Raw genomic sequence first — 16,162 nt, forward strand, 5'->3', positions numbered from 1 at the left:
AATAGGATTGGGGGTGAAGGAAAGTGCCATTAATATGAAATCAACGAAATCAAAGCGAATGTATAGCAATATGTCTACAGTTTGAGGTAGCCAGGACCAAAACCAAGTCAATCCAAAACCATGCCAAACACAGAGATGCCAAAGAAGAGTCTCCAAAGATAAACAAATCTTTTCTAAAGGTGCTCTAAAGTATGCTATGATTTATTGCTGTAGCATACGGCTATCTAGCATACTTTCGGGCACACAAAGAAGAGATTTCATCAGAGATTTCCGTGACGATCACCGTTAAACTCTAGGAATTAACTAAATAGAGTGGATTCGTTCGTACCATATCGGGCCTGAAGTACACCTGTTGCGTATACATAGAGCTTTTCAGCGACGACGTCTTATCCGGGAACAGTATGCACTTCCCGGGCGTGGAGGTGAGCGCCGTTGGCTTGGGCTTCACTGTGGTGGCACTGGGTGTCATGTTCGGATGGAGGCCCACGCCCACATCGGTTTTCTGGGCGGTCAGGCTGCTCGTCGAGTTTACTTTGGAGGCGTGCGAGAGGCGTTTCATGTGCGTCCACATCTGATGCCAGGGCGCCGTCTCTTTCTAAATTGTTTTTGCCATTTTTTGTTGGCATTTATCGGGGTATAGTTGTGGTGTTGTTGTTGTTTTCGGTGTGTGTGTGTGTGTGTGTAGGGGGAAAGGTAGAAACGCGGGGCGGGGTTGAGTAAATTTTCATTTTTGGTATATATTTGTAGTTGTGTAAGAGTCGGCGGGGTTTTAGTTTTGTTTTTTTTTGGAGTTTTTTGTGTGGGTACGAAAAAAACAGAAATAAATGGGAATTTTATTGTCAATTAATTCTTTTGCCAATTGAAATTTGAGAAAAACTAAAATATATAGTTTTGATTTGCTTTATAAGAGCAATTAAAAATAGTTTTGGTTAAAACGAGACTTAAATTGTAAGGAGGAATTTGAATTTTTCAAAAATATAATTAAATTTGTATTCAGATTGAGAGAATGTATCTTGTATCTGTGTTTATTTGTCTATATACTATATTTTAGGTAATATTTAAATGTTATAAGGTTCTATTTATTAAAATATTACTTTATTGGGAATATATCTAGGCAAATGTGGTCTCAAAATACATTTCTAAAAATATATATGTATATTCTAATAATAAATTATAGTTTCCCCTTATTTAGGCTGAAAATATCATGCTACTTGGATATATTTTTGTAACATATCCGATATCAAGTAGCTTTATATAAAGCCACACGCACTTGGCACCCACTTAGCACTCAGCACCCTCTTCAACACACACACACTCCCTCCCCCAACTATGATGTCATACGAAGCCAAACGCGCTACCAATTTTAATTCTATTTGCCTGGCTTGTGTTTCATTTTCATTCCCTCCAGCAAGTGTAACTAAGTACTGGGTATGATGTCAACTTCTGGCCATTGAAAGGCGGCTCGTTGCCGCCGGCGCTTTATTGTTTTTCTTTTTAAGGTACCAGAAATTCCTGATAAGAATTCTGTTCTAAACGCCGGCCATTGATAAGCTTTGTGTATTAAATAACGACATTTATAACAATTTGCTTTGATAACGTTGACTAATTCGTTCCCAGAGAGAGAGAGAAAGAACAGAACCGAGCTAGAAATCAAATTCCAAAGAATATTTATGAGCACAGCAGTTGTTGAGGTAGGTGGACTATTTATAGGGTTGAAGAAATCGATCCATTCAGGTGAGTCATTTGCATTTGTTTTTTCTGGGAGAAGAGGGAGTTTCTAGGAATACTATTAAAATATGCATTGGGAAAGAGTTGAAAAAACTTGTTTTAAGTTCTGAAGAATTCGTATTTCACCTTTTATTATTTATAAATAAAATGAGAAATTTGCTTTAATTTCGTTTAGCTGTTTTATAAATAGTAACACCTGTGAACCTACTTTCCAGAAGACCCACTCTCCTGACTCTGTGATTGATTATTCCATTTAAACTGCAATATAGGTTAACTAGACTCCATCTACCAAGATAGATGACTGCCACAAAGAGCCATTAAATAGCGTCTGGTATGACTTGCCTAATGACGTGTTGTGAGTGCAGCGCCAAGGAGTGTCCTATTATGCCATTAAAAGCTCATAAAACAGCCAAGTCTAGGCTGGACAACACACCTTCATCCCCATAGGCATCCCCATCGCCATCGCCATCGCCAACGCCATCATCATGGTCATTATCTTGATCAACTCAATTTATGTTGGGAGTCCCAATGCATTAAGAGTTCGTGCCCTTGTAGCTAAATGCGGTTATGGTTAGGGGGTCGGTCTGGGGACACAGTGTATGTCCGTTCCAAATAGCCACAAGAACCCCCATGTGGCGGCACACACCAATACACACCTTCCACGCAGTTCGCACTAATCAAATGAAAGCAATTTCCGTTTGTCATGCAAGCAGTTGCAACCCCAAAAAAAAAACAAAAAAAAAAAAAATTAAGCGGGAAAGAGTCGAGTGCAGTGGCAAACCATAACAAGTGGAGAACGGAAGCAATGAGAACGGTCAGCCAGCAATTGCCCCCCAGCATGTATACTTGGATGCACTGGGAAAAATTGTCGGGGTAATTAGGAATTACAATATTAAGTTGGAAATGGGAAGGTAATACATGAATTTTCGTTTAAAGAACGTTTTCGATACAAAATATTTGTACTTTTTAAGAACTCTTGTGTAAATAAGGTAATCTTTTTGTAAAATAATGCTTTTTTGGCTTGAAAAATAAATGTTTAACTCTTTAATTGAAAGATTTTCTATATGCCTCTACTTGACTTTTTTAATTCTACAACTTTCCTAGATTTTCCCTGATTTTTTTCCTCTGCACTTTGCCAACTGCCTTTGAATCTGTGGGTGGGTTTCGGGTCTCTGTTTTAGGTAACCCCTTTTGGGGGCATACACACACACACATGTCCATATGTGTGTGCTTGCATTGTTGCTGTTGCCGTGACCCCTGTCTTTATTGCAGTTCTCTCCACCCTTTTTCTCTGTGTTTTTCTCTTTATAGTATAAACAATTCATTAAAACGGGAAATGGCAATTATAAAGAAATTATACACAAAGAGCAATGAATAATTTTTCTGTATTTTCTGAGGAGGGGTGTAGGGTAGGGGAGGGCGTGGCCTAAGCCACCGATATTAAACATTGTTTCTGCAGTGTGTATTTTGTGCATACTTAATGCGAAGACAGGCTTTAAGTGTGGCAAGTGCAGGAGGCTGGCAGTCAGCCCCCCACAAAGCTGCAAACTTGGGAAACAAATGCTCGCCTCACTCACGCATTCGACTTGCAGCGAAAAATGCAATAATGCAGTGTGTCTTCCCCATCATCGTCATCGTCAGCGTCATCGTCTTCTTGTGCAGCTCTCTGACACGCCTCGTTTAACCCAAAAGGGGGCGTCAATTGCATATGCAACATTTCGCTGCAACAAACTGCAATCTCGACTGCGCCGGCATGCAACATGTTGATGTAATATGCAAATCGTATGCAGCTGCCATTGTCTCGGGAGATTTCCTAAGAAACATTTCTCCAGCTCGGCTGCCGGATTGTCGTTGATGGAAAATGAGGAAGCTGGGAAAGCATCTAACAAAAGCCAAGGACCGTGCAAGTAACTGTCAGAATGTGCCACATGAGCTGGGAAATTCTGTAGAAAACACGGTTCTAAATCAGCTTAATGGGTGAAAAACAAGGGAAATAATGGCAACAACAAATTGCTTTAAGAATATAAAAAGGAAATTCTGATAAAAGATAAAGGTTTTATAGGTTTTCTCGGTATTAGAGATTGTTATTAAAAGATTTACACAACTTTTGGTTAGAAAATTATAAGAAATCATTATAAGCAAGCACATGTTCGCCAAAATAAAGTTTTTTTCTTTTTTGTAATCATAAATATTTCACAAGTTTTATAAACAGTCTTCTCATATTTTTGTATATTCTGAATTTATGTGAAAAGCAACTGCAACGTCAATATAAAAGTTCACCATATGTTTCCTTTTGTTCTGTCTGCCGATATAAAAACTCGAGCTTTTCATCCGGGAATAAATTGATCCATTTGCTATTTAACACATATTTTTCTCATCTTCCGTGGAGGTCAGCCCTTTCACACTCACTTGGGGTTAAAAAACAGACCCACCCACCGTATGCCCCTTTCTGTTACCGAATGCAACCAATTTACAAGTTGCTCCACATTATGCCATCCCCACGCACTTAATGCAATCTATCAAAATGCATTACAAAAAAAAAAAAGAGTAAATGTATAGCAGCTGGGATGCACAGGAAAAAATATTGGTATTTTATATTATTTATATATTAAATTAAAATTATATTTCTCAGGACAAATAATGTACAAATTTATTAAACCAAGCTGTTGTAACTAATTTAGAATTCTTCTAAGAACCTGCCTTTCCTGCCTTTAAAAATTCAAAGTAAAAACCTTTATAACTTTATTTTCAGTGCCTTAGTTCCTGATGTAGCTGTTGAATTTAGTGGGTCACTGTGGAGCTGCTTAATTGTGATATATCACTTTACACGCCCAGAGCGGGAAGCCAAATTGAGATATGTAAAAAACAGAAACAAAAAAGATGTACAGAAAAAGCAAGAACAGAACTTCAAAACGTTCCGACAGACCCAATGAAAAGCCTAAACCGCAAAATATTAAATGCAATTGCTCAGACCGAAAAATGTAACCCACAAAAATTAGCTTTAACGCGGCGTTTGCTCGCTCCTCTTGGTGGCAGCAGGAAAAACATTTTTCCATTGGCATTTCCCTTTTGCATTTGTGATTTGCTCTCCCTTTGCCCCCGTTTACCCAAATTCGCTGGCGAAAATTGCACTTCTGTGTGCCATTTGGTTTTTCTGCCTTGACTGGAAAATTCCCTCGCGTAACTGACAGCAGCTGCCAACCCCTAACATCCTCCTCCTCCTCCTTCTCCTCCAGAGGCAGGCCTCTCGAAGAGCCTATCAAAGCCATACAGCCTCCCATTGCCATTCCCATTCCCATTCCCCCTTTTATTTGCATTAAGCCCGGCCATTTATTTGTATATTTTATTGTGGAGCATATTTTCCGCTAAAGTTTTCCTCTCTTCTTTGCCTTTATGAATGAAAACATCGAGGGGTTGCCAGGGGGTTGGGGGTGGACGCGAAGGGGGTTCGGGAATGAAATGATTTTCTGTGTTATTTTTTTCGTCTCATTTTTATTTTTACGCATTTCTTGCGTGTCGTCTTTGCATCGCCTTTGTCTTTCCCCCCACAGTTTTTCTTTTTTTTTTCTGTCTTTGTTTTTCCCCCAAATTTCTGTTTAGTTTACTTTTAGTTTATCCGAGGGGTTTTCGGAGGGGTTTGCTCTATTTTCTGGCTGCGACGATAAGAAAAGTGTCTGCACAGTTGCGGTCAACATAAGCAAGAGTTTCATGTCTTTTGTTTTAGGTGTTAGGAAGTCATGTACATACTTTATCTAATTAAAAGAAGTATCTAAATAAATGTTGTGGTAAAAGTCCCAATTATGAAAAATTAGAAGACTTTTAAAAGCCTTTTATTAAGCACAAATTAATGTCTTAAAAGAGAATATATCTACAACTTCATCTAACTTAAAACATATAAAATTGTTTAAAAATATTCTCCAAGCCACCTTTATTTTACCTTATTTATTTTTCTTTGTCTGAAGCTCTATTATTTTGACCACAGCTGTTTCGCACACTTGTCTCTCGATTTGTTTAACAATTTTCGGGGCTTGCGTGTGCGAAGCCAATTCGAAAAAGCAAATGGCCAAAAAGACTCAAATTACCCGGCTGCAGTTTGGCTTAACCCCCTCGGAAATTCTATTTTCTATTTATTTACCTTTTCGTCGGTTACTAGGTCTACAGCTATTGTTGTTTTCTTGAACGCAGCTTGGCGGCGAGTGTTTCTATTTATGGACAAATTTATGGCCGACTAATTGAAGAAGAGGGTTAAATCGGTTGGCATGTGAAGTTCTTGATCAGATTAAGCGTGTTTTTTTTGGGAAGCGGGTAGTTAGAGGGGCTTCAAACAATTCTTTTGTATATAAAAACAAATTTTTTTTGTTTTATTATATTTATTGGAAGCAAATTGAGAATTAATATGATTTATACTTCCAATAATAAGTATTTATAAAATATCGTTAACCTTTTTTTTATAAAAATATTATTTTTAAGATAAATTATAAATATTTTTCTTTCTTGGAAATGGTTAAATCATAAATACAATTATAATTCTTGAATTAAATCATTAAATTTTCAAGTTCAGTAGCTTTAAACATTTAATAATATTTTTGTTTATTTTATAATATACTTTTTCAAAGGCAGAAACCTTTTCTGAGTCATTTCACGATCCCCAATTGATTATATCACTTTGGGATTAAGTGATTAAATGCAATTTGTGACTCATATTTTTATTTTCCAAACGGTTTTTGCCATTAGGCCGCACCTTGCTCTCCGATCTTTACTCTCCGATTTCGCCAGCAGATCATCCTCCACCTCTATTTCATCCAAAATCTCATAAATCTCCATCCAAAGAACTGACTCATACCTCGACCGGAGCTCAACTCAACCCCAACAAATGACCATTAAACATCGCGAAACAATCGCATTTGCTGACCATTTGTAAGGCCTCTCTGGGCATTCGGGCGTGTAAAATACAAAAACATGTACATACATATTTTTCATTTATCATTCATTTTTTTCTAGGCCCTGTTTTTAATTTGTTGCAAAAAACACACACATACACACACTGCAGAACACAGCATTTGCACATACTCGAGCGGAATGTGATGTGTGTGGCGCCGTTAAATTGAATTGTGCGGGAAAAGAGCAGAAAATAAATTGACATTGAGAGTGTGTAGAATTTATTGAAATTGTTTGCCTGGCACAGTGTCCCGAGGTCGTTATGGAAAAATTGTTTACAAAAAAAAAGAAGAAAGTCAGAAAAGAGATTTCTCTGGGTGCCTTCAGTGGAACCACCTTTCTGCTCCAGATGCGCCCTGAGTCTCTTGGCCCTTCTGCAACTGCAGCCGAGTGCAACGGCTCGTTGCAAGATGGACACGGACTTGGGGGTATCTCCACTCTGTGTGTGTGGGTCAAACGTATATCTCAAAGTCCGGCACGTAGCAGGGCTTTTTGCGTTCAGCATTATTTTCTGGCTTTCCATTTTGGCCCCCACTCATAACTCCCTGGTCTCCGGTCTCTGGTCTCCGGTCTCCGGTCCCCGGTCTCTGGTTACTGGGTTTTGTCTTCGCTCGACGGTGTCTGTGCCTCACTTTTGCTCACATTTCGCATGGCCAACTAACGGGCCGCGTTGTCTTTGGGCCAATGCCTTTTTAAGTGTGACTAATTATGACTCGACTGTCTCGGGCACTTGAGGTGTTATTTCACTGGGCTTAAGGCCGAGTTCAACGATCTGGGGTTTAGTATATACAAATGTATATAGGCTCCGCTAGGGGGAAGTGACCCAAAACCATTGCAGGCCCCATTGCGCCATTTGTATTGATTTCATGAGGGGAAAATCCTGCAAGATTTAGGAGACCGAAGGAGTGCAAAAAGTACAAACAGTTCACCCAAGTAAACTGAGCCAATATTTTGGCTGCAGTTTCCCCAAGAGCCGGGGAGACAGGAGACAGGAGTTGCTGGGGAAATTATGCAGGCAATTTGGCCCAAAAACTCTTACGTACAATTTGTTACGAGTTGACAGGAAGGCAAGGGGTGAGGAGCAGCTAAAAGCCCAGTCTGTATCAGGTAATCAGTCTTGGCTCGGCTGCTGGCTAAGGGCCAAACAGAATTGATGATGTGACATAAGAGAGCTGGTAACTTTGGCAGTTACTCAAGATAATCGGGAATATTTAAAGGCATTATTTAAAGATTAGATCTGAGAGATCTTTAACAAAACAAAACCTTCAAGAAGTGTGCCTCTATACTATATATTCTAAAACATATTATTAACTTATTCTTGAACACAGACATAACCCAAAAACCCAACTCGTTTTGGGTTTAACCATGATATTATCTCTTCAATCATCGTTCCTTGGGCTGAGACTTCCCCTTTTCGTATCAGAGATAAGAGCTCACCAAATCCTATTCCATTCCATGTTGGCTCATCGCTATCTACGAGCGTAACATTGTTATTGCCCGCCTAATAGATACCTATATTTCGCAATTCATTATCTCAGTTTATGTTTTCAACCGTGGCAGCGGCAAGGTGAGAGGCAGGGCCGCCTGCTACCTGAGAACTCGGTTCTGAGCTACCTGACCACTTCCACATGCGTCCGAGTATGCAAAGAGATACCCGGGCAACAGTAAGCTTTAAAGAAATAAAAATGAGCAGAGCCTAAAGAGGCTTTGCCAGATGATGAGACCCCCATAGTCTAGATAAAAACCGCCAGCGATAAGAGCGTTAACAAAATAATAACAAAATAAAAAGCATTTACATATAGCCAGAAGGTCGTGCCGGGACAGCCAGAAGTAGCCAGAAGTAGCCACGGGAGCCAGAGTAGCCCTACTCTCAGACGGTCAGTCAGTCACCTATAGCTTGGGGACGAGGTAGTCGGTACGAGGGACTTGGGACTTGGGCCATTAGTGAAATGGCCCTGTCAAGAACTGCGGTCGGGATAGCAAAAAAATGTGTGTATGGCTTATTTGGTTTAGGCCCTCTTCTCGCTGCCACTTCTATTTGCCTTTTTCCTTGGGCTTTCAGCGTGCTTCATTTGGTTTTAGTGGAAGGTAGCAGCCACTAATTTGCAGCATCGTGAAGACATTTGTTTTGGTTATGGACCAAATCTAATAAGAGCTTTATGGGGATTGAAGAGCCTGGCTATCTACTGAACATTAAAGGGATCCCTTTTTTTTATAAGGAACAGGCCTTGGTAAAAAAATATACATATAATTGAAGTTTTAAAGCTGAATGAATGCATTTCTTTGTTTAAAAGAGGCAGTAGGCCTGGGAAAATAGGCTCTTCTTTGAGCCCATAGTTAAAGCTAAAAATAACCTTCTTAAACATTTTAATTTCGAAAATGTTAAGCTTCGTCTCTTAGATAAATTGTCAAGAATTTTCATTGCCTGACTAAAGATCTTTCGCCGGCCATTTATCAGCCTTTCAAGGTATCCCAAGAGTTATTTCATGAAAAATTTCAATAAATTAAGAGATAAAATGGTGTGTATCAGGGGTCTTTAGATATTTCCAGATTCTCGAGGAGCCCACAGATGATGGGCCGCTGCGATAATGAGCCCCGGGCACTTGTACTCCGTACTTGTGCCTTCATTATCGCATCACACGCTGCCTCGATTCCCGCCTTAATTGTAATTTATATCCTAGCGCATCGCTCGCTCACACTCACCTTGGGATCCAGTATGCTACGCTCCAGGCTGTCCTCGCGATTCATGGTGGTGGCGGTGCTGCCGGTGCCAGTGCTGCTCCCACCGCAGCCGCCGTTGCCACCACCCTCGCGCTGGCTGCTCCGTTCCCGTTCGCGCTCCCGCTCCTGCTGCTCCAGCCGCAGCCGCGCCCGCTCCACACGCGCCAGGGTCGGACTGTCGAGGATCGAGGGAGCCCGCGACGGCGGCCGCGAATTGTTTGCCGCATTTGTGTGGAGTTGCTGGAGCTGGTGCTGGAGCTGGTGATGTTGTTGCTGCTGCTGCTGGTGGAGCGTCTCGAGCGTGGCACTGTTGTTGGAGGAGGTCGAGCCGGGCGTGGGCGTGGCCGATGACGAGGAGTTGGTCATGGTGGCCGTCGACGTCGTGGACGCGGATGTGGTGTGCATGAGCATGGTCGTTGTATTGCTCGGATCGTTGGGTTTAGCGGTAACCTAACTGCAACGCTTTTTGCTTATTATATTTACGAGGGGGAATGTTGCACTTTTTGGGTTCTGGTTCTGTGTTTGCTTTAACTGTGGGTGGGAGAATCGAAGGGGGGGTTTTCCATTAGGCCTTGGTTTTACAAGGGGTGGGGTGGGGGTTTTCTCATAAATAAAAGACGAGTTTTTATGGTCTCTATACGTTTTACGGGGGCTTGGGGTTTTCTATTACTTTTGTTTGAATTTTTTAAGGGGTCTGAGTCATTGTGTTGGCTTTGTTTGGCTGAAGTTTAAACTTTTAAAACGGTTTAAGTGATAAATAAAATTCAATTAGGTGTTATTAGTTCATTTTTACATGAAAATTATTATTACAAATTGAATATATTGTGAATATCATAGAAATTTTAATGTGATCTGGTTCATTATTTATGTTTTGTTTAAAATAGAGTAAAGTTAATCCAAAAATTTATCAAATAACATAGTCTAAAATTAGTAAATATTAATTACAATATTTTTTTTAATTTTCTTACTTATTCTTCCTAAGCAAAAAATATAACAAAAATGAATTCCACTTATGAATCTGCTTTAAAATTTTTAGAAATAGATAGACAGATTTCTTTCAATCCACCAAAACCTATAATAACACCCCTTTCTGTTATTCAAGAACCCCTTTGACACCTTTTAGGTATATTTATGTCTCCCTCAATTGCATTTCTTATCACTACTATCCATTCACTTAATTTATGACTCCTCTATCTGTCGCTGGCAGCCGCCAATTTCGGCTTTTTTATTATTACCATTTTCCTTTCAACAAACCCACAAAGGAGTCCAGCCAAGAAATGGCAAGCAAAAACAAGTAAGAACAAGAAAGGAAGCTAACTTCGGCACGCCGAAGTTTGTATACCCTTGCAGATATTATTTCATTAAATTTTACCTATACTTATTGTTTAGAGTTTGACAGTTACAGTTTTACATTCCCAGTTTTACATTTTCTCTACATCTACCGATCGGTTTATACGGCAGCTATATTATATAGTTGTCCGATTTTCACAAAATTTATACCAAAATTCTGAACTAATAAAATAAGCTTATATCTCAGAGTAGATAAAAATAGGTTGAAAAACAACGAAGTTATAATGTTTTTTCTATTAATTTCCCGATCGTTCCTATGGCAGCTATATGATATAGTCGTCCGATTTTCATAAAACTTTTATAAAAATTCAGAAATAATATAAAATGACCATATCAAAAAAATTGTGCAAAAATGTTGATAAACAGCAAAGTAATAATAATTTTTCTAAAAATTTATCTAACATTTGTATGGCAGCTATATGATATAGTCGTCCGATCCGGCCCGTTCCGACATATATAGCAGTGAGAGTATATAGAAGACTATATGCAAAGTTTCATTCAGATAGCTTTAAAACTGAGAGACTAGTTTGCGTAGAAACGGACAGACGGACGGACAGACGGACGGACAGACGGACAGACGGACATGGCTAGATCGACTCGGCTGTTGATGCTGATCAAGAATATATATACTTTATAGGGTCGGAAAGGTCTCCTTCACTGCGTTGCAAACTTCTGACTGAAATTATAATACCCTGCAAGGGTATAAAAACGTGAAATAATCGAGAGAAAAAATAAACCAAATAAAACCAACACAAGAGCGCAGTCAATAATTTTCACAAAACTGGTTTTCTTTTTCGGGTTTTTCGGTCTGCAAAGGCAGGTCTGAAGTCTGTTGCAGGTAGTTTTTACTTTCGCACAATAAACACTGCGTGGTGGATCGGTGGATGGGAGGGGGTCTCAGAGGGGGGTGGTGAGGGCAGGGGAGGCCACTGACAACTGCAAAGTGCAGGCCGCAAAGATACAAAAGTATCTTTTTGGCACTCGCAACGATTCTTGGGCACTTTCCGTGCCATTTTATTGGCCACTGCTGCTGGCTGCCTCAGTGTTCAGTTTTTGTTTGCCGAGTATTATTTATATTTTCTTGGCGCGTAGCATTTCGCATACGGGATGCCAAACACGTTTGTTTTCATATTTCCGCTGACATATTAATTCTTGAATTTGGTTTCGCTGGTAGTTGGTAATTGGTAATTGGTTTCGCAGCTCGTGCACACATACTTCTAGGATTTAGATTGGATTTGATTTCTGATTTGGCAGCGCGTCGCGTCGCATTTCTTTGCGGTATTTTGTTGGCAATTGAAAAAACCAATTTTGTGGTTGCAAAATTTTATTTTCAAATCGAATTCGAACTGAGTTCAGCTGAGTGTAATTCAAGTGAATCGCGCAAAGCAAGCGACCGTCCACGCGAGCTGCTCGTCGATGACTGGCGCGACGGAGAACTGGTTTCCCAGCGAATCTCGTGCATCGGCATGCGGGTGTGCCGCAGTACTTTGACGGGGTAAACAAATCCGGAATACGGGTTCCTCGGACTCATTCAAACATGTTTGAGTTGTGTCTGAAAATTCCCTGTATTTTTCCTATATATTTATATTACTATACATTCATCGTTGGTTTAGTCAGCGCTGCACTACCAGAAATTAATAAAAAAAAAAAAAAAACCGTAATCTTGTACTTCCCGGAAGCCCAAAACTTGACTTGAAAATTTGGAAAAATCGTGAGAATGATTATGTTTTATTTTAAATGATTTACTCTCAAATTTTACCATTTAAAACTACAAATATAATAATTATAATATTGCATAAACTTTATTTTAGAAACTAAATCATACTGTAAAAAATATAAAAGTAATTAAATTAGCCCAAGTTCCCCAATTTTGTTATTGTTTACACCTCCCAACCTTCTCTTGTTCGAAATATTCATAAGAATTCTCGCCTTTGGGATATTAAATTTCCCAAAACAAACTGATTTGCAACCGACTTATGCACAGCCAATAACCAACTCGAACTCGAACTTGAGAACTTCTTCAGTTTTTTGCCAGAATAAAATATTTTTAATGGTAGGTAAGTACTTATATGAGCTACAAAGGCCAGAATTAAATATGATATTTTATTATTTTTCCATAAATTTAGCAGTATAAATATTTTCAGTCCCGTTGTGTGAATTTCCCATATATTTCTAGCTTATATTCCTTTAGAATAAAACGATTTATTTGTCTCCCTTTGAAATGCCTTCAGTTTGTGGCTTAAGAACAGGTTGTTCCCTTCGCCTTTTACCGAGTACCTTAAGAGGTTTATGATCTGCCTCTTTCTCTACCTCTCCAAAAGAACCACAAATGATTGCATGTTGGGGCTCAGTTCAATGTCCCACAATCGTTTGAGTTGCGTTAATTGTGCTGCCTGAATGAAATAATCGAACTGTAGAAAGCGAATGCCACTTGACTCATTGTATCTCATTGTATCTCATGGTGTCTTATGGTAATTTCACGGGATGAGTCTAGATGATGGGGAGGGGACTCATCATCGGGTCTAAGAGAATGTCTGGGATTTCGTCTCCCCTTTCGTAACGATGATTCACAGCGGATTTCACACACTGGCACACATGCAAATTTTTGCGGTATGCGAATCACGCAATTATGCAAATCATCGGCAAATCGCTATCTGTCTTTACAGAAGACGGAACGTGCCACTCTTCTCAGATCTTGGCCAGACTCTACAAGTTTTTCGGTTTACTTTCTCATTACGGAATAGACATGCCGCCATTCATAGGTATATGTTATCTCCATATATATATCTGTTTTAGGGAGGGGTTCTGTGCTGGTCTGGCGCCAGTCATAATTTTTTAATTTCGGATATAAATGCGTTGACAATTTGTCGCGCATCGCTTCTCATGTTTTTACGTTTGGAGTTGGTTTTTTTCGGTTGTTTTTGGGATTCTCAGATTCCCAGAATTTGACGTGTTGTTCAAGAGTGAATTTTGGTTTTTTGATTTTGTGTCTGGCGGCCGTCACAAGTGGCTTTGATAACTTTATTGGCTGTGTTCTCAATGCTCCCCTGTCTGTGGCCTGTGTTCGTGTAATTTGTTGTGATTATCGGATCTTGATTGAGGGCTTTAGAAACGTGATCGAGGGGGATGGGAGCCCCAAAAAACGTTCTCTAACAGCGATCCACATTCGTTATAACAAAATTATGATCGAGGGTCTATTGTGTCTGCTCTTATCTTATCATTTTTGGATTATAAGCCGAAATAGAGGGGGAAAATTAAAGGTTTGTGGAAAAAGTGGTATCTAGAATGTGTTTAAGCAAGCCATTATAAATAAATACATATAAAATCTAATTAAAACTAAATTATTCATTAAGTTAAACAACTGATACAAGCAGTTACATTTCTTAAGGGGGGGGTAAGGTTAATTCGGTGCAAAAATGCCCACTTTTCAAAAAAATGTTGTGGCGAAACGGCTAAAGCTAGCTTAACGAATTAAATACCATATAATAACACAACATTTGAACAGTTTGTGATAAATTTTGTATTGAAAAATATTTAGAGGTAGAGGAGTTATAGGGAATCTCCCGAGTCGCCTCCAAAAAAAGTTGGTTTGCGGTGTACATCCTAACTGTCCACAAAATCATCCGATCTAAAAAAATTATACCTCATTCGTTAAAGGATAAGTGTCCCTAGGTATTCTCGAAGCGTTTTTATTTTTAAAATTTTTTCCCTATTTTTTATCAAAATTTGAAGTCAAAACCCCGATTTTTGACTAAAAAATTAAGTTAATTTGTTAAATAAAAAATATAAGAAAATTAAAAATTAAAAAAAGCTCGACGAGAATACCTGTAGAATTATCTAAAGAAGTTATGTTCCAAATTTCAAACCGATGGGTTCAGTATATTTTTAGTTATCGTGTACACCGATTTTCAAAATGGCATTTTTCAGGAGAGCGCTTTAAACTTTGTGATTCTCATGCATTGAACACCAACCGACCTTCGTTCAGCTCCGCATAACTTCGTCAATTTTACTATGATTGATGTAAAACTTGGACACAATATTCTTAAGATATTGAACTTTTAAAATAAAAAATAAAAAAAAATTTACGAAAAAAAAAATTAAATACCTTACCCCCCCCTTAAGAATTAAGAAAAGCCAGAGAAAATCAGTAAACTCTATAAATATGCCTGTATATCTGCTATATTTGCTTATCCCAACACTACTAACTACTTCGAACTAATTGAATCACAAGTGAATTTATATTTATAATATAAGCCATTTATATATATTTTACTGTTTATAGCCCGCCAATCTAAGGCTTATCTAATCGGCATACATTTGTATAAACATTCGCTAATAGACACCCAAGTGTCGCATTCGAGGGGTCTTTTCATAATCATTTAAATGCTTCTCGGAGCTCTCCCCTGCCACAAAAGGCTTTGCTTTTTCTGGTTCTGTGCCGCATTTCCGTTCCGTATTGGAAAAAGCTTCGTTTTTGTTCTAACATTTTCAATGGTTTATCAAAATGCCGGCGACGCCACTACGTCTGGTTGCCATTTAAGACTGGAGTTTCTTCAGAGCTTCCTTTCCCTGTGCCCCGCTCGGCTCTGGCTTTGTTCTTTTCTGTGTGCATATCGGATTGGCCATATCTTTTGTATGCACTCGACGCATTCGAGAAGTTTTTTCCTCTTTTTTTTTTATCGCAAACTTTGGCCGGGCAGGAAAAGGCGCGTACGGACTTTGCTTTGCGCTCTCTTCCCCGTCGCTTTTCCCTAGATATATTGATTTAATCGTGTGAGTATGTAGAGATTTGTCATATGTTTTGTATTCGCTGCATAAAACAATGCAAAAGTGACATTTCCTCAACTTGCTTTTCGCATCTTATCAGCTGGCCAAGCAGCTGAGCCGGAGAATATGCTGGTTGCCAACGTCCGTCGATTCCACTTTTCTCCGTTTTCAGTACTGTCAGTCGGTATTTAATACTCCGCCTAGAGTCTGACTGGACTGCCCGATAAGCCCCACTACCGAGTTGATAATATAAGGCAAAAGAACAAGCTCCCGAGTCAAAAGAGCAAACTGCGCTCTGATTGCCAACTGACGACTGTCGATTGACGATTGCTGCCTGAGTTTCCTATAGTGATATACACTTTATATCTAGGGGTACTTGCACTTTACATATTTTTATATTTAATCAGAAAAAGAGATGATTGTTTCTTTGTAAGGAGTATTATCAGGATAACTGGAATAAAAAAAAAATACTTGTGGTTTCTTTGTAAGGAGTATTATTAGGATAACTTGAATAATTCCATGGAAACTGATTTATTAATCATTAGTAAAACAAAACTTTATAATTATTTAGTAATTAATGTAGAATAAACTATAGTTTCCTTGTTCAGAGTATCTTCAGTTCTTCAATCAAATCGATTAACATTTGTATAAGCATTTT

At 39.0% G+C, this 16,162-nt stretch overlaps 1 protein-coding gene across 2 annotated transcripts in view; it reads right to left on the reverse strand.

The window, feature by feature from the left end:
• Positions 1-12,134, reverse strand: part of LOC108082198 (uncharacterized) — a 42,519-nt gene extending 30,385 nt beyond the window's left edge. Inside the window, exons 1-2 of one of the 2 annotated variants that reach the window (XM_017177523.3) lie at positions 11,953-12,134; positions 9,370-9,918 (exon numbers count right to left, since the gene is read on the reverse strand). In XM_017177523.3, the coding sequence (XP_017033012.1) occupies positions 9,370-9,798 (429 nt within the window). In that variant the 5' untranslated portion in view covers positions 9,799-9,918; positions 11,953-12,134. The remainder of the gene's footprint in view (positions 1-9,369; positions 9,919-11,952) is intronic. The other variant, XM_070286971.1, reaches the window with a different exon arrangement.
• Between the last annotated feature and the right edge of the window lie 4,028 nt (positions 12,135-16,162).

The sequence above is a fragment of the Drosophila kikkawai genome, chromosome 2L, assembly GCF_030179895.1.
Source record: "Drosophila kikkawai strain 14028-0561.14 chromosome 2L, DkikHiC1v2, whole genome shotgun sequence".
NCBI classification, from domain to species: Eukaryota; Metazoa; Arthropoda; class Insecta; order Diptera; family Drosophilidae; genus Drosophila; species Drosophila kikkawai.